Here is an 18,819-nt window from a genome sequence, read left to right on the forward strand (position 1 = left end):
TACCTCAAGCAGAACCAGATGTCGACACTGATACTGACACCAGTGTCGACGACGATGAGTCAAACCTGATGCCCACTAAGGCCATTCACTGTATGATTGAGGCAATGAAAGAGGTGTTAAACATTTCTGATATAACTACTGGTACCACTAAAAAGGGTATTATGTTTGGAGAGAAAAAACTACCAGTAGTTTTTCCCCCATCAGATGAATTAAATGAAGTGTGTGAAGAAGCGTGGGCTTTCCCTGATAAAAAATTGGTAATTCCTAAGAAGGTACTAATGGCGTTCCCTTTCCCGCCAGAGGATAGGTCACGTTGGGAAACACCCCCTAGAGTGGATAAAGCGCTCACACGTTTGTCTAAAAAGGTGGCACTACCGTCTCCGGATACGGCCGCCCTCAAGGAACCTGCTGATAGAAAGCAGGAGGCGATCCTGAAGTCTGTATATACACACACAGGCATTATACTTAGGCCAGCTATTGCGTCAGCTTGGATGTGCAGTGCTGCCGCTGCTTGGTCAGATAAACTGTCAGAAAATATTGACACATTAGACAGAGACACGATCCTGTTAACCATAGACCATATAAAAGACTCAGTCTTATATATGAGAGATGCACAGAGGGAAATCTGCCGACTGGCATCTAAAGTAAGTGCATTGTCCATTTCTGCTAGGAGAGGCTTATGGACTCGCCAGTGGACAGGAGATGCAGATTCTAAAAAGCACATGGAAGTGTTGCCATATAAGGATGAGGAATTATTTGGGGATGATCTCTCGGACCTAGTTTCCACAGCAACGTTTGGGAAGTCAGCATTTTTTCCCCATGTCCCCTCACAGCCTAAGAAGGCGCCGTTTTATCAGGTTCAGTCCTTTCGGACCCAGAAAACAGGCGTGGAAAAGGCGGGTCTTTTCTGTCCAGAGGCAGAAGTAGGGGAAAAAGGCTGCAACAAACAGCAGGTTCCCAGGAGCAAAAGTCCTCCCCCCGCTTCTTCTTCCAAGTCCGCCGCATGACGGTGGGGCTCCACAGGCGGAGCCAGGTACGGTGGGGGGTCGCCTCAAAAATTTCAGCGATCAGTGGGTTCGCTCACAGGTGGATCCCTGGATCCTGCAAATAGTATCTCAGGGGTACAAGCTGGAATTCGAGGCGTCCCCACCCCACCGGTTCCTAAAATCTGCCTTGCCAATTGCTCCCTCAGACAGGGAGGCGGTGCTAACGGCAATTCACAAGCTGTATTCTCAGCAGGTGATAATCAAGGTACCCCTACTTCAACAAGGCCGGGGTTATTATTCCACACTATTTGTGGTACCGAAACCGGACGGTTCGGTGAGACCCATTCTAAATTTGAAATCCTTGAACACATACATAAAGAAATTCAAGTTCAAGATGGAATCGCTCAGGGCGGTTATTGCAAGCCTGGACGAGGGGGATTACATGGTATCCCTGGACATCAAGGATGCTTACTTGCATGTCCCCATTTACCATCCTCACCAGGAGTACCTCAGATTTGTGGTACAGGATTGCCATTACCAATTCCAGACGCTGCCGTTTGGACTGTCCACGGCACCGAGGGTATTTACCAAGGTTATGGCGGAAATGATGATACTCCTTCGAAGAAAGGGAGTTTTAATTATCCCGTACTTGGACGATCTCCTAATAAAAGCGAGGTCCAAGGAACAGTTGTTGGTGGGAGTAGCACTATCCCAGGAAGTGCTGCACCAGCACGGCTGGATTCTGAATATCCCAAAGTCACAGCTGGTTCAGACGACACGGCTACTGTTCCTGGGTATGATTCTGGATACAGTCCAGAGAAAAGTGTTTCTCCCGGAGGAGAAAGCCAGGGAGTTGTCATCTCTAGTCAGAGACCTCCTGAAACCAAAACAGGTATCAGTGCATCACTGCACGCGGGTCCTGGGAAAGATGGTGGCTTCTTACGAAGCAATTCCCTTCGGCAGGTTCCATGCCAGAATCTTTCAGTGGGACCTGTTGGACCAGTGGTCCGGATCGCATCTTCAGATACATCGCTTAATAACCCTGTCTCCAAGAACCAGGGTGTCTCTACTGTGGTGGCTGCAGAGTGCTCATCTTCTAGAGGGCCGCAGGTTCGGCATACAGGACTGGGTCCTGGTGACCACGGATGCCAGCCTTCGAGGCTGGGGGGCAGTCACACAGGGAAGAAACTTCCAAGGACTATGGTCAAGTCAGGAGACTTCCCTTCACATAAATATTCTGGAACTAAGGGCCATCTACAATGCCCTAAGTCAAGCAAAATCCCTGCTCCTACACCAGCCGGTGCTGATCCAGTCAGACAACATCACGGCAGTCGCCCATGTAAATCGACAGGGCGGCACAAGAAGCAGGATGGCGATGGCAGAAGCCACAAAAATTCTCCGATGGGCGGAGAATCATGTACTAGCACTGTCAGCAGTGTTCATTCCGGGAGTGGACAACTGGGAAGCAGACTTCCTCAGCAGACACGACCTCCACCCGGGGGAGTGGGGACTTCACCCAGAAGTCTTCCAGATGCTGGTAAACCGTTGGGAAAAGCCACAGGTGGACATGATGGCGTCCCGTCTCAACAAAAAGTTAAAAAAATATTGCGCCAGGTCAAGGGACCCTCAGGCGATAGCTGTGGACGCTCTAGTAACACCGTGGGTGTACCAGTCGGTTTATGTGTTCCCTCCTCTGCCTCTCATTCCAAAGGTATTGAGAATAATAAGAAAGCGAGGAGTAAACACAATTCTCGTGGTTCCGGATTGGCCAAGACGAGCGTGGTACCCGGAACTTCAAGAGATGCTCTCAGAGGACCCGTGGCCTCTACCGCTCAGACAGGACCTGATACAGCAGGGGCCCTGTCTGTTCCAAGACTTACCGCGGCTGCGTTTGACGGCATGGCGGTTGAACACCGGATCCTAAAGGAAAAGGGTATTCCGGAAGAAGTCATTCCTACGCTTATTAAGGCCAGGAAAGATGTTACGGCAACGCATAATCACCGCATATGGCGAAAATATGTTGCATGGTGCGAGGCCAATAAGGCCCCAACAGATGAATTTCAACTAGGTCGATTTCTGCATTTCCTGCAAGCAGGAGTGGATATGGGCCTAAAACTAGGCTCCATTAAAGTACAGATCTCGGCTCTGTCGATTTTCTTTCAAAAAGAACTAGCTTCAGTACCTGAAGTTCAGACTTTTGTAAAAGGAGTGCTGCATATTCAGCCCCCGTTTGTGCCTCCAGTGGCACCTTGGGATTTCAACATGATGTTGAGTTTCTTAAAATCACATTGGTTTGAGCCACTAAAAACCGTGGATCTGAAATATCTCACGTGGAAAGTGGTCATGTTATTAGCCTTGGCTTCAGCCAGGCGAGTGTCAGAATTGGCGGCTTCATCATGTAAAAGCCCTTATCTGATTTTCCATATGGATAGGGCAGAGTTGAGGACTCGTCCCCAATTTCTCCCTAAGGTGGTGTCAGCGTTTCACCTGAACCAGCCTATTGTGGTGCCGGCGGCTACTAGTGAATTGGAGGACTCCAAGTTGCTAAACGTTGTCAGGGCCCTGAAAATATATGTTTCCAGGACGGCTGGAGTCAGAAAATCTGACTCGCTGTTTATCCTGTATGCACCCAGCAAGCTGGGTGCTCCTGCTTCTAAGCAGTCTATTGCTCGCTGGATTTGTAGTACAATTCAGCTTGCACATTCTGTGGCATGCATGCCACAGTCAAAAGCTGTAACGGCCCATTCCACAAGGAAGGTGGGCTCATCTTGGGCGGCTGCCCGAGGGGTCTCGGCTTTACAACTTTGCCGAGCAGCTACTTGGTCAGGGGCAAATACGTTTGCAAAATTCTACAAATTTGATACCCTGGCTGAGGAGGACCTGGAGTTCTCTCATTCGGTGCTACAGAGTCATCCGCACTCTCCCGCCCGTTTGGGAGCTTTGGTATAATCCCCATGGTCCTTACGGAGTTCCCAGCATCCACTAGGACGTTAGAGAAAATAAGAATTTACTCACCGGTAATTCTATTTCTCGTAGTCCGTAGTGGATGCTGGGCGCCCATCCCAAGTGCGGATTGTCTGCAATACTTGTAAATAGTTATTGTTAACAAAAGGGTTATTGTTGAGCCATCTGTTGAGAGGCTCAGTTGTTTTCATACTGTCAAACTGGATATTGTATCACGAGTTGTACGGTGTGATTGGTGTGGCTGGTAAGAGTCTTACCCGGGATTCTAAATCCTTCCTTATTATGTCTGCTCGTCCGGGCACGGTGTCCTAACTGAGGCTTGGAGGAGGGTCATAGTGGGAGGAGCCAGTGCACACCAGGTAGTCCTAAATCTTTCTAGAGTGCCCAGCCTCCTTCGGAGCCCGCTATTCCCCATGGTCATTACGGAGTTCCCAGCATCCACTACGGACTACGAGAAATAGAATTACCGGTGAGTAAATTCTTATTTTTTTTATACTTTAAGTCTTTTTATTTTTTGTGTCATATGCAAGCTACTAGTTACCAACATGTCAAAATTACAGAACAACATAACCGTTATGTCAGCACCGGGGCTGTGTGCACCCAAACGGTGCAACAATTCAATTGCTCCGTCAGGTGCCATCTAGTGGCCACGGCGATCATAACACGTGAATTCCCCCCATAGAGCTGAAGAGCAACGTTACCCTTTTTCCATATAGGAAATATTTTACATGAGTGTTCATAAAATGCTCATAGTTTGTGCATATGCCTTTATGTTACAGCCCTCCATGGTGATACAAAGTAAACCAGTCAAATGGCTTCTTGAACGAGGGCTATATTCCCTATAAATGAAACTAAAATGCATTTCTCTATACGAGATTGCTAATAGGGTTTTACTAGCATAAAGTAACATCGACTATTTGTACTTCAGGCAAATTGTAAAGCCCATTGGGTAGCGTTGCTCTTCCTCCACCCTTCATCGTAGAGTATCCACAATAACACATAGTGGTAAAATATCACCTTTTGTAAAACATCTGCATTTTGTAGGACATAATCCAGCTGGTTAGACATGTCCAAGTTAGATAAATGACTAATAGTGCCCACACACAATGCTATTTGTGCTAGGTGCGATTTGAGTTATGCTGTGTGTGCTAGGAAATTTGTACTTTAGTGGTATGCTATTTGAACTACATGCGATTTTGAACGACGCCCAAATTTGATTACACTACAATTTGTGATGTATGCTATGTAGTTCAGAAATACCTGCCTGCACATACTATTTAGCCTTGCGATATTGACTACACTGGAGCGCACATCGCAAGAGACAATACACACTGTGCGATTTGTACTAGATGTGATGCTATTTGAACTAAAAAGATTAAATAGCATGCGAGGATCGCACCGTGTGTGGGCACAATTAGAACTAAGTGTATAGTGGTGTGCTTGGAAAATTGGTAATTTGCGAGCAGCAGGGAATGGAAATTTTTGAGGTAGCATCTAAAAAGTTTGTGATTTCTTAAATTTAGTATCAACCAACACCCAGAGTGTAAGCCTTTTTAGCCCACAGGTGAAACTGGTATATCAACATTGGCCCTCATTCCGAGTTGATCGCTCGCTCGCTGCTTTTAGCAGCAATGCAAACTCTAAGCCACCGCCCTCAGGGAGTGTATCTTAGCTTAGCAGAAGTGCGATCGAAAGGTTAGCAGTTCTGCAACTGAAAAATGTCATGCAGTTTCAGAGTGGCTCAAGACTTACTCCTAGCTTGCGATAACTGCAGTCTGTTTAGTTCCTGGTTTGACGTCATAAACGCGCCCTGCTTTCGGCCAGCCACTCCCCCGTTTCTCCAGCCACTCCTGCGTTTTAACCTGGCACGCCTGCGTTTTTTTAGCACACTCCCTGAAAACGCTGAGTTGCCGCACAGAAACACCCACTTCCTGTCAATCAAACAATGAACACTCGAGCGACTGAAAAGCGTCCCTCGAGCTTGTGTAAAAACACAGAACTGCCGTTTTTCAACCTGATCGCTGTGCTGCGAAAATCGGCAGCGAGCGATCATCTCGTAATGAGGGCCAATGTTGGGATTCTTTGTGGGCCAGTAGGGGGAGAAACTGAATATTTTGATCTAAAATCTCTGGGAACATGAACATTGTTATTAGATCTGCTTGACCTAAGAGAGTGAGTGTAAGGCGTTGGCAACTCTTGAGTTCTTCAAGTCATAGCATTAAGATATGTTTCACATTATGGCCATACAGATCATACATATTATGCGCTACATACAGTAAATCGCCATATATTTACTGTATTGTTTAGTGCAGGCCCAAAAGGTGGTTGTAAGGATGCAAACAAAGAACAATCCGTTTATCGGTGATAGTTGAAGCCCAAAAATCATCTGAAAACATTCAGTCTTCTTAATGATAAGTTTAATACCATCTAGCGAGTTATTGATATACAATAGCAGATTGTCTGCAAATTGTCAGATTTATTTCTAAGGGCCCTAGCTGAATACCTTTTAAATTGGTCCTGATAAATTAGGTTTTTAAGCAACCATGATGTTTCAATGGTAGCCGTTTTTATTCATTAGTACAAGTCACTGCCAGATGAGAAATTTTTTAATTTTTCCAGAAAATTTTCCAGTGAGAAAATGTCCCAGCAACAGATAAGCTGACTATTCATTTATAATTGTTTCAATGCTATGAGCCAGTCTTTGATGGATACTAATGTTTCAGGTAAATGAATAGAGACGTGAGAACGGCATGGGAGTGTAGGATGTCTGATTACGTTATCAGACATTCAAGGATCTTAGAAAATACATACTTTTATGTAGAGTAATGCTGCCCTCCAACGCCAATATATTATATACATATTGTGTTTAAAGTTATTAATCATATTGATATTGTATGTTAATGATGAGGTGTAGCGAGACTGCTGTTTGTTAACATTTCATTTAAGGGCAATTTTTTTTTAAAGCATAACGGCTACAATGCTTTTCAGCCCCCCTCATTTATTAACAGATAGGCAGAATGTGTCTTATGACACGGGGGGGCTTATGTGTGGTGGCTCCCCTGGTAATATCAGCTGGTTTCAGTAAACTTGCCACCTAATAATTGGATAGGACTCCTGTCAAGGGGAACATCCACTGGAGACTTCCAGTGTAATCGGGTTTGAATTACCTGTCTGGCCTAGGCCACCATGATCAAGCCACCTCGGTACACATGGAAAAGACGTCCTATTTCTGGTTTGGAATCTGTTGCATGTGACAGTACACATTTTGTTTGCTTGATGATTTCTTTGTGCCTCTTGTTTACAGGACAACATCTTGAAAATGAGCCACACAGGAGATAATTATGGTCCTAAACATAAGGTATCTTATATCTTTAATTACCATATCTAAACCCATTTTTACCCCATCTTAAGTGTTGTTCACACTGGCATTTGAATGTAAATTTCATGATGAACAAATCTTAAATATTGATCCTTTATCCTTTTAGTAAACTCACTTAATGTATGTATTTTTGTTTTTGTTTTATTTTTGTAATAGCTGATACTGTACACTGTTCTTACGGTGGGATTGAGTAGGTTCTGAACATAATAATAAATTTATTATTATTATATATATTTTTTTTTTGTTCAGCATTCCCAACTTGAGTCTACCATGTGGATTAGCTGTCAGACCATTAAAATAGTCACTATAGTAGAAGAATGTGTTTTGCAGGATAGATACATTTGTTTCTTAGTCTGATTTATTGGGAACATGTTTTATGGGTACATTTACGAATCGGCTTTCCGCTTTAAAAATAAAATCTGCACTTATAAGGGCAAACACTCGTGTATTTTGCACCTAATATTAGTGCCACTGAGAAGCAGCATCTTGCAAAAAATGCACATCTGTCCATTAGAGTGGAATATATAGCTTCCCTTAATAGCATAGGGTAGTGATATTCGGCAGCTGTCACTGATGCAGGAAGATTGTGTTGTCAAATGTGCAGGACAGACATCCATCTTGTTTTGTTACCAACTAATGCTTTCAACCTGTGAGTGCGTCTTATTTTAAAGAATGGTCAAACAGCTTTAATCTTATAGTTAGTGTATTAATCAATAACACATGTTGGGTGATATCCTGTTAGCCCCAATGCCGCTTCGGCTGATCAAAATGGGCGGATATCGCGATGTATGACCGATGGCAGTTATCACGGAATCCAATTAGAGGTCGTTTTGATCCATCATTACGCGAAAACACATGGAATCAGGGATAAGTCCTTGATCCCATGTGTTATTGCGGATTGTGCTTCAGATGCCTGAGGCACCCGAAGCCTAATACCTGATAAATGTCGGGGATTATGTGCGGTAAAGTACCTCTGCTAATGGGATACCGCCCGATGTGTTTAAGAAACTGGAGTGGACTATTATTAGGTTTTATATGGCTCACACATTTACACAGCGCTGTACATTGAGGGGTTTGTGATACAGATAAATGAAACATAATCTAAAGATGGCCTAGTCCAGTGATGGGGAGCCTTTGGCACTCCAGCTGTTGTTGAACTGCACATCCCAGCATGCCATGCTACAGTTTTGCTTTTGACAATGCTAAAACTGTAGCAGGGCATGCTGGGATTTCTAGTCCAACTGAGCATACAGTCTAAGAATTAGTATGTTCTAATTGCGGTAATAGTGATGCAATAGAACTAATTTGTTGCGGATATGTTTACTTTCTGTTCCTGGGTACACTGGGCTCAACAAGGAATAACATCGGGGTATAGAGTAGGATCTTGATCCAAGGCACCAGCAGGCTCAACGCTTTGACTGTTCCCAAGATGCATAGCGCCGCCTCCTCTATAACCCCGCCTCCATGCACAGGAGCTCAGTTTTGTAGTTGGTGTTTTGCAGTAAACAGGCAGTCAACAGGGAGGCTGCTCCTGCAGCCCTAAGGAAAGCCTATTTCAGAAGAAAAGAAAAGACTTCAAGGGCTGCAGCATTGACTAGATGTCAGACAGACATCCCCTGCTTAAGCTCCATCACTCCCCAGTGGCGCTGTAACTCCAGCGCCCTGGTTGCCGGGTAACTACAGCGGAGGCTCTGGTGTTCTTCTCAGTTAGTCACACACTCACCGCTGTGCTTCGGGATCGCGTGGCCGCATACAAGTGGAGGTAAGTAGTCTCTTTGGCCCGCTGTAATCGCGATCCTTCGTGGACGGCGGGTCGCGTGTGCGCTGGCATGGACACTGTAAGGGGCAGACGCTTCACTAGCCACCAGGGCTAATATGGGATAATATTATCAAGGGAAATGGAGAACGAAACAAAGAAATATATAAAAAACGATGATATTAATAACAAAAATGAGTCTATAATATGTTTCATAGTGTACAGGGAGACTATATGGGACAGGTGTAAAGAAGTATTTTATTAGTAATGATATACTTTGTATGTATAGACATGTATGTGTACATAATAGGAGTTTTGGCCAGAGGGGTGTACACATACATGTTTTTATTTAATATTATTATGTTAACAGGAGAATAGCTGATGGAGTGACAAATTAGAGAGGTACAGGTTGAGTATCCCTTATCCAAAATGCTTGGGACCAGAGGTATTTTGGATATCTGATTTTTCCGTATTTTGGAATAATTGCATACCATAATGAGATATCATGGTGATGGGACCTAAATCTAAGCACAGAATGCATTTATGTTACATATACAATTTATACACGCAGCCTGAAGGTAATTTTAGCCAATATTTTTTATAACTTTGTGCATTAAACAAATTGTGTCTACATTCACACAATTCATTTATGTTTCATATACACCTTATACACACAGCCTGAAGGTCATTTAATACAATATTTTTAATAACTTTGTGTATTAAACAAAGATTGTGTACATTGAGCCATCAAAAAACAAAGGTTTCACTATTTCACTCTCACTCAAAAAAGTCCGTATTTCGGAATATTCCGTATTTCGGAATATTTGGATATGGGATACTCAACCTGTATATATAGCTTAAAGAAAACGTATAGGGATTAGATTTAATGTTGTCTAAAGATCTATAACTATTATGGTAAAAGCGGCAGGTATGGCAAAGGAAATGTCTGTATGTCTTAGGTTGATAAAGTTTTATGATGACCATACAAAAAATATCCGACTAATATGGATATAAAATGGCCACCGGAATCACAGGAGATCATAATAGTCACAGATGGAAATAATGGAATCGAGGCCTGGAAAGCATAAACAAAGATGGTTGACGGAGTCTACATAAGGGAGAGATCAAAACGAGGCTTGAGACGCAAAACACGGAAATGGAGCCGCGCAATGGCGCTGCAATGGTGGGAGCTGACTGCTATAAAAGAGTACACTGGTGAGCCCCAACTTGTATCTGAGGAAGCTGCCGAGATACAAGGCAGAGAAAAGCGTCATACGAGGTGCTATACGGAGGAGACTGCAGCTATTGCACTACAGATAGTTTCCACATTAAGGATAACCGGGGCCATGGAGATTACCAGTACTTCCACTTCCCACCAATGCTGTAAAACGCTGGCAAAGCCAGTAGAGTGGATGAGGAGGATTACCACGTGGAGACCCAGGTATACTGTGGATAAGATTAATTACACAGACATTGCAAAGATCATTTGGCCAGAGGAAACAGTCTCGTATTCACATAACGATTTGGACAGCCGTATAAATGATTCAGAAGCAAAAGGCAATTTAAGTGGAGACTTCTTGCATTAAACTACCATTATACTAGTCAAGAAATTCCTATTTTGAACAGTGAACCAGTATCTGGAACATTACGAAAATGTGCTGGATGTCTCCATAAGAGACCATTCTGACTTTTCTTATCTCAATCATTTATCTCCTTTTTTTTTTTTTTTTTTTTTAAAGGAGTGGAATATTTCATTTTTTATATTTGGGACTATTGCGGATGGTCTATAAAAATCTTATTTTGGTCCTAAGAATGACACAGATTTTATTATGTTTAGTATGTTTACCATGCTTTTTATATTCGATTCTCAGTGGATAATGATGTGTCCACTGTGGTAAAATAAAAGCATTTCCTTTTTATATGACATGCCGCTAATTTCAGTGTGTTATTAATTCATATCTCTGAAATTCCCAGCCGCGCTACCATTTGTTTTTGTTCCATATCAGGAGGTTTTGCAAATACCTCTTTCTCGGAAGCAGCGGCAGGGTATTCAGAGGAGTGAAATATTTCCACATACGGAAAATAGTTAAGTATTTGTCACTACCATCAGCAGGTCAGCGCAAAACCTTATATCTTGTTGTATATATTAAGTGCTAGGGTCTCATGGTGTCTGCTTTCGACATGGTGGAGTACGCTCAATTCCATTCCCGCCCTCTGCAGAAGCTGATTCTAGCCAAGTGGGACGGCCTGCCTCACCGAATCAGGTCTCACATGATCTCCTTGTCTCCGGAGGTCCATCTGTCACTGAGCTGGTGGCTGCAGGACCATCGATTGATTAGGGGTCATCCCTTCTGGATCTCCAACTGGGTCCTTCTGACGGCAGATGCCAGTCTGAGGGGTTGGGGCACGGTATTGGAGCAACACTCCCTACAGGGTCGGTGGACCAAGGAGGAGTCTTTTACCGATAAACATTCTGGAACTGCGGGCGGTGTTCAATGCACTGAACCTGGCCCACCATTTGATACAGAACATATCTGTTCAAGTACATAAATTTTCAAGGCGGCACTCGAAGCCGCATGGCAATGAGGGAAGTATCAAGGATTCTTCAGTGGGCGGAACACCATCTGCCACCCATTTCAGCAGTATTCATTGGGGGGGTCCTAAACTGGGAAGAGGACTTCCTAGTCGTCAGTACATACACGCCGGAGAGTGGAACCTCAATCCAGAAGTGTTTCAACTCCTTGTGGACAAGTGGGGCCTTCCAGATGTGGACCTGATGGCGTCTCGACACAATCACAAGGTTCCGGTCTTCGGAGCAAGGACAAGGGATCCTCAAGCAACGTTCGTGGATGCACTGGCAATTCCATGGAACTTTCAGCTGCCATACGTGTTCCCTCTGGTGTCACTCCTGCCCAGAGTAATAAGGAAGTTCAAGCAAGAAGGAGGAATTCAACTTTTGATCGCTCCCGCGAGGCCCAGACTGCATTGGTTCTCAGACCTTCAGGGTCTCTCGATAGAGCGTCCCCTTCTACTTCCACAGCGCCCGGTTCTCCTCGTTCAGGGCCCCTGTGTATATCAGGATTTAGCCCGGTTGGCTTTGATGGCGTGGCTCTTGAAGCTTCCGTCCTAAGGGCCAGATTTTCTGAGGCGGTCATTCAAACCATGTTGAAGGCCCGGAAACCGGCTTCTGCTCGGATTTATCATAGGGTCTGGAATTCTTACTTTGCTTGGTGCGCATCTAACAATCATGACGTTTACGAGTTTACTACAGCCAAACTTTTGGCCTTTCTACAACAGGGCCTAGACTTGGGCCTTCGTCTGGCCTCCATCAAGGTTCATATTTCTGCCTTGTCGGTTTGGTTCCAGAGAAAAATTGCGACTTTACTTGATGTCGCGGATTCAACCTCCTTATGTCCCATCTGTGGCGCATTGGGACTTGTCGGTGGTTCTGGAGGTGTTGCAAGGATCTCCGTTTGAGCCTCTTGAGTATTGTTGGAGGTAAACCTCCTTTAGCCTCAGCCTTCTCTGAGAGGACTCCAACAACAGCCTGTCTTTTGTATTCAGAACCACCTGTGAACATAATTTTAATGTCGTGCAGCATGCTGGAGAAATCAAATGATCACACACTGTCTGGTGTATTCAATCTGAGTTCTGGTTTATTGTTCTTACATACATATATATATATACTTGTTTGAAAAGGCTCAGAGGAGTTTACAGTTTAACCTCAGGGTTGTGTCCTCTTCCTGATAACGGTCTTGTTCTTTTCCTTTTCTTTATCTCTCAGACATGGCTTACCCACAAGTTCCTCTTTTTTGCTCTATCTGAACATTTCATCATTCTATACTTTTTCCTTCTCCCCAGCATATTTAAGCATATCATATTTTAATGCTAAAGTAAGCTTATAATCTATTGAATATAACAAGATGGAGTAACATTGGCTTTATTGCAGAATCACACTAATGCTTGCCCATCTACCTTCCTCATTTTTCCCTCCTTTTGATTCTCAAAAAGACATCACACTATACCTTGCTACCCTACTTCGCCGAGCAGGCCAGGCGATGACCTGGTCAAGTACGTCTGTCTCCCTGGGCCTATTGCCAAGGGAGGGTAATAACCATCCCGTACAGACAAAATAGTCACAAGGCATAGATGCATAAGAGTCCTTTTTGCAGTCTTTTTTGATTGCTTTAATTTTTGTAGACGGGTGGTCTGTCATTACGTGATTCAATATCATCATATTCATCTTGGTCACGTTCATCCATTTCCTCTGTATGCTCGAATTTTACGTGTTTAGCAGGTTTCTTTTTGTTTATCTTGCGTTTTACTTTTTTCGAAGTGCATGAAATACAACAGAGAATAATACGTATGTGTACATATACCAACAAACATACTCCAGCTACTTTTGCAATTAGGAGAACAATGCCCATTAACCATCCTCCTATCCCCTTGAACCAATTTGCAGGGTTTAACCATCCAAAATCCCAGTCTCCCCATGTCCATGATGATTCCTCCACCTTTCTCACAAACATTTATCCCTGCCTTCCATTTTTGCACACGGTGGTATTGGCCACACTGCATGCCTTTCTTACACTTCAGGGTTATTTATTCATGGTTACAGGGTATTTTTCCGTACTTATCTCAGGGGCTGGAGTAGGGCCTTGACTTACAGGCGTGTTTACCAAATGTACAGTAAATACAATCGCAACAATCAACATTGCGGATCCCAAATAACCCCCCACAGGGACCTATCAGGCTTAGGTCCAAGTAACTTCATAGTTATTACTTTCCTGGGGGTTTAATAGTGATCTTGGTCTTTTTGCAGTGCGATGCGTGTACCCACGAGTCTCGACCCTCGAGTTTCACTGAGGTGGGGGTCACTAGCAGCACTTGGAAAAGACCATCATATCTGGGCTCAAGTGCTCCTCTTACGTGTCTTTCTGGGTAGACCCAATCGCCAATCAGGATGCTGTGTGGTCCAAGATCAGCTCTTTCAGGTCCTGAGGATAAAACTTGAGAATGTATTTCAGTTAGGTTGTTCATTCAACTGCTTTATATACTCTGTCATATTTCCATGTTTATGCTGCAGTTCCTAGGGCAAATAACACCCTGTCTTGGGTTTTGTCCCAAATAAAATTTCATAAGGTGAGTACCCCGTTTCCTTGCCTGGTGTTCTAACTGCAAACAATGCTAAGGGCAAGCACTCTACCTATGCTTTCCCTGTCTCTTGCATGGCCTTTTGTATTTTAAGCTTTAGGGTCCCATTCAGACGTTCTATTACTTCTGGAACCCCAAATCTGCACACTGTCTGCTATTATTTTCCTTGCAGTAGAGATAGCATTTGCTTTTGCTACCGGCCCCGCCTCTGGCAATCTGCTAAAAAAGTCTGTGCAGGTTAGAACATATTCATATGTTCCATGCTTTGGCATGTGTATATAGTCAATTTGTAGTCTCTGGAAAGGAAAAATAAGCTTGTGGTGTCTGTCCAAGGCTTGTTCTTGTTCTTCTTCCTGGATTGTTCTCTGCACATATCCAGCATTGATCCGTGACGTTTTTTTTTTTTTCTGCCACATAGAATCCTGGTGCTATCCAATGGTCCTGTACCAGCCTTGTCATTTGTTCTTTTCCCTTGTGATCTGATCCATGGGATACACGTAGCATAGGTGGGTATAGTGCTCTAGGCAGGCACCATTTATCATCTTTCTTCCATAAACCTAAACAGGTTGCTTTGGCTCCCATCTTTTCCCATGTCTTGTGTTGCTTTTGCTTGTCCTTGTAGCTTGATGAGAGTCTTTATGTTCACTTCTTCTGCTTCTTCCTGAACATAAATGGCTGGTTCATGTTTGTTCTTTAGGGCTGCTTTCCTTGCTTCTGCATCTGCATATGCATTACCCTTGCTTTCTTCTGTTTCTTTCTTAGTATGTGCTTTGGTCTTTATGACTGCCATTTGTTTGGGCAGTTTCAATGCTCTTGTTAGTCTTTGTATTAGATGCCCATTCTTTATAGGTTTACCTGCTGCTGTAAGGAAACTTCTGTTCTTCCAGACTTCATGGAGAGAAACAATTGCATACCCCGCCACCCTATACCCATGAACATAGTAGCTAGAACCATCGGTTAAAAAGAAAAAAATTGGATTATGTATTGGTTTGTCATCAATCTTCCATTCTGGCTGTATTTCTTCCTCCATGAGGACTATACAGTCATGTTCTTGTTCCGGGTATGGTTCTGTTCTTTCCTCTGGCTATACTTCATCTTTCCCTCCTTTTGAACCGTCGGGTTCATCTTTACGAGGTAGTAAAGTTGCAGGGTTGAGAGTGGTACATCTCTTAATAGTAAGGTTGCTTGCTGATAGAAGGGCTACTTCATATTTTGTCAGCCTTGCTGTGCTGAAATGTCTTGTAGATGCCTGTTGCAGTTTTTCTGTGACTGCATGTGGAAATTGTATGGTAAGTGGGTGATCTATCACAACATCTGCACATTTGTCCTTTAGGATGGCTGCAGCTGCTACTGACCTTATGCAGGTTGGTGATCCTTGCATCACTCCATCCAGCGCTGCTGAATAATAAGTGACCTCCTGTGTCAGGACTCCTGTTGCATGTCCACTATGTTCATAGCAGAACAAGGTAAAAGGCTTTGTGTAGTCTGGGAGTACCAGGGCTGGAGCTGAACATATGGCTTCCTTCATCTGCTTAACTGCCACCCATTGTGTCTCTTGCTCTTCTTGGTAGTTTGTAGCAGTCTTCTTGGCATTATACAGTGGTTGCATAAGGGCTGAAGCTCCTGGTATCCAGTCTTTGACATAGGACACCAAACCTAGAAAGGCTCTTTTCTGTGTTAAGGTCTGTGGATTTGGAGCATCCAGTATAACTTTTATTCTTTCTGTTGTAAGGTGGCGTGTTCCTTGAGAAATGCAGTGTCCTAGGAATATCACCTTCTTCTGGGCAAATTGCAGCTTGGCTTGTGTCACTCGGCAGTCTTTATCTGCAAGAAACTTTAACAATGATATTGTCTCTTCTTGGCATTGCTTGGAAGCAGTTGCTAGTAGTAGATCATCCACATATTGCAGTAGCTGAGTTTCTTCTGGATACTCAGGTGCCCATTTCTTCAAGACTGTGGCCATGGCTTCTGTGAACTCTGATGGGCTTGTAGCTCCTCCTTGAGGAAGTCTTGTCCAGCAATATTGCTGTCCATGTGCAAGCATATCTTTGATCTGTACTCCTATGGCTGCTGTCTGTTCCTTGTTCAACGGGTACTGTTTTATAGTTACTGGTACAGTTCCTGGTTTGATAGCTTCACAGGTTGGACCTTCATGGTTCCCACATCTTTTTCCTTTTGCCCATACCTTGTCTGGAACTCCCCATCCTCGCCAGGTTTTAATTTGTTCTGGGGTTTCTTCTTCATCCTCTTCTGCGGTGGTTGCTAGAAATATCTGTATAGCGGCTTGCACTTGTTCATAGTCTGTGGGTGATAGTGCTGTCTTGAACATCACATTGTTCCCTCTGTACAGAATACTTGCTTGTAGTTTCTGCAGCAAATCTGCTCCCAGCAAGTTGACTGGGCAGGTGGGAGATACTAGGAACTCTACTGGGATTTCATGTGGATGTCCTTGTACTTATACATTGAGGATCCTAGTTTTCCTCAGCTGGATCTTTTCTCCACTTAATCCCTTTGCTGTCACTGGTTTTCCTGTAATGAGGTGTGCTGGTACTTCTTCCTGTCTTATAACTGATTGGCTTGCCCCAGTATCAAGCAGGCAGGAAACATTTTCTCCCGTTGGCAGTTTGACTTTAGTAAACCCATCTTCCATTCTGTCGGGGGGGGAGGGTTCATCGGGAGTATCACTGGTACTGGGGTGCCGGGACTTCAGTCTGACTTATCCTTGGGGGCTTGATTGCCCCTTTTCTCTATCCAACTCTTATATGTGCGACAGTCTCTTTTGAAGTGTCCTGGTTTCTTGCACCAGAAGCATTTTCCCGATTCGGGCTTGATCATGGCTCTTCCTTCCCCTTCTAATTTTTTTCTTTGAGCCTTCTTCTGTGACCAGGTAGACTGTTTTAGATTTGGCTGCCTTTTTCTCCTTTTTCTTCCTTCTCCAGATCTTCTAAGGCCTCCTACCGTATCCAGAATTTGATCCATAGGCGTAGACCTATATGCAGGAGTACTAGTAATTAATTTCTGTTTTAGACTTGGTCTTAAACCTTCCAATACTCTGTATCTGACCATCCTTTCTCCTGCTTCTGCTTCTGGGTCCAAACCTTCATTTCAGACCATATCCTTAATTTTACAGAGGTAACTTCTAAACGGTTGTTCTCCTTGTGGTCCAATGGCTTCTGGATACCTTTGATTTCTTAAATAACACCATCTCCTTAGGCGTGCCACAAATTGTGGTCCACTGGCTATAGTTTTCCTTTGTGCTTCTAGTACATCTTCTATCTGTTCATGATAATCAGTGGCTTGATGAGCTGCCATATCCTTAATCTGTCTTAGATCACCCTCTGCTAATTTATTTTTACATATTTGTTCCACATCTACCCATGCTGCGGAATGTAAATTACACATAGTCTCCATATATAACCCAAACCATCCAGGCTGTTTGTAGGGATCTGGGCTATCTTTTATTATGGCTGTAACTTCCATTACTGAAAAAGGGGTATGCTGTTCTCTTGTAAAAAATTGTGGTCTAAAATGATTTTGTCCTTGAACATATCCCTCCTCATCTGCTAATATAGGCTGTCCTCCTCTTGGATTGACATAGGCAAAGGTACGTACTGGGTAACAAGCAGCAACATCTAAGTTTTCTGATTCATCTTCTTCCTCAATTTCATGCATCTGTAGAGTTCCATTTTCTGCTTCAGTGTAAAATACATTTCTTGTTCCCAGTCTCCCCTTTCTCAGTTTTCTTTTGTCTTTATGAGACAATGGGGATCCTGAATGCATTTCCCCTTGACCGGGCAGTTTGTACGGTTTCAGTCAATTTATCATTAGAGGAGTTCTGTGGCCTGTTCCTATCTGGGGTGTACAGTTGGGACATGTCATCCTCTCTGGTTCCAACAAAGATGCACATTGGGGACATTTAGTTAAATCAGGGTACTGGTTCCTTACTACAGGAGGTTGCCCTGGGGTTCCCAGATTTGCGGGGTAAGGGGGTGGATCTGTGACTAGTGTAGGTACTGGGACTGGTATTACAGGTGGAGGAGGGGGCGGATTGGGAATAACTGGCACATTATGGCCCTGGTTCGTTCCTGTAGTTGCTAAACAGAGCGTCATATGCTAGTCATCTTCCCTCTCTTTCATCTGCCTTTCCTCCTCCTGCTCCCATTTCTCACTTGCTGTTAGCCAAATATAAACCTGATCCCCTTTCTTGTGTTTTTCTATCCATTCCCTATTACAGATTCTGAACTTTCTCCATTTGTCAGTGTTAAATTCCCCATCTGGAGGAAATCCTACCCTTTTAAATACCTTGGCTATATCTTTGACTGCATGTGGTCCAACCTTCTGTTTAACTATTTCCACAGGGGTTAATTCACCCTTGCTATTAGAGGTTCCCATCCTGCCTTCTGCCAACTTATCAACACTTCTCTCTCCGATATGAGTTACACAACTTCAGTACTCTATGTTGATTATTGTAAAGATGGGTTTCCTGAACACTACAGGTTTACCTCTTTCCTACTGATTACATACACCTGTAATCATTCAGTTTCCTTATGGGTGGACTCACAATCTTCCGTTATCAAGGT

At 43.8% G+C, this 18,819-nt stretch overlaps 1 protein-coding gene across 2 annotated transcripts in view; it reads left to right on the top strand.

Annotated features, from left to right (window-relative positions):
- The window catches only part of LOC134927842 (uncharacterized), a 457,379-nt gene that overhangs the window by 36,225 nt on the left and 402,335 nt on the right, over positions 1-18,819 (top strand). For both annotated transcript variants that reach the window (XM_063922900.1, XM_063922899.1), the window contains exon 2: positions 7,255-7,308. In XM_063922900.1, coding sequence (XP_063778970.1) covers positions 7,270-7,308 — 39 coding nt within the window. In that variant the 5' untranslated portion in view covers positions 7,255-7,269. The remainder of the gene's footprint in view (positions 1-7,254; positions 7,309-18,819) is intronic.

Source organism: Pseudophryne corroboree, chromosome 5, assembly GCF_028390025.1.
Source record: "Pseudophryne corroboree isolate aPseCor3 chromosome 5, aPseCor3.hap2, whole genome shotgun sequence".
Lineage (NCBI taxonomy): Eukaryota > Metazoa > Chordata > Amphibia > Anura > Myobatrachidae > Pseudophryne > Pseudophryne corroboree.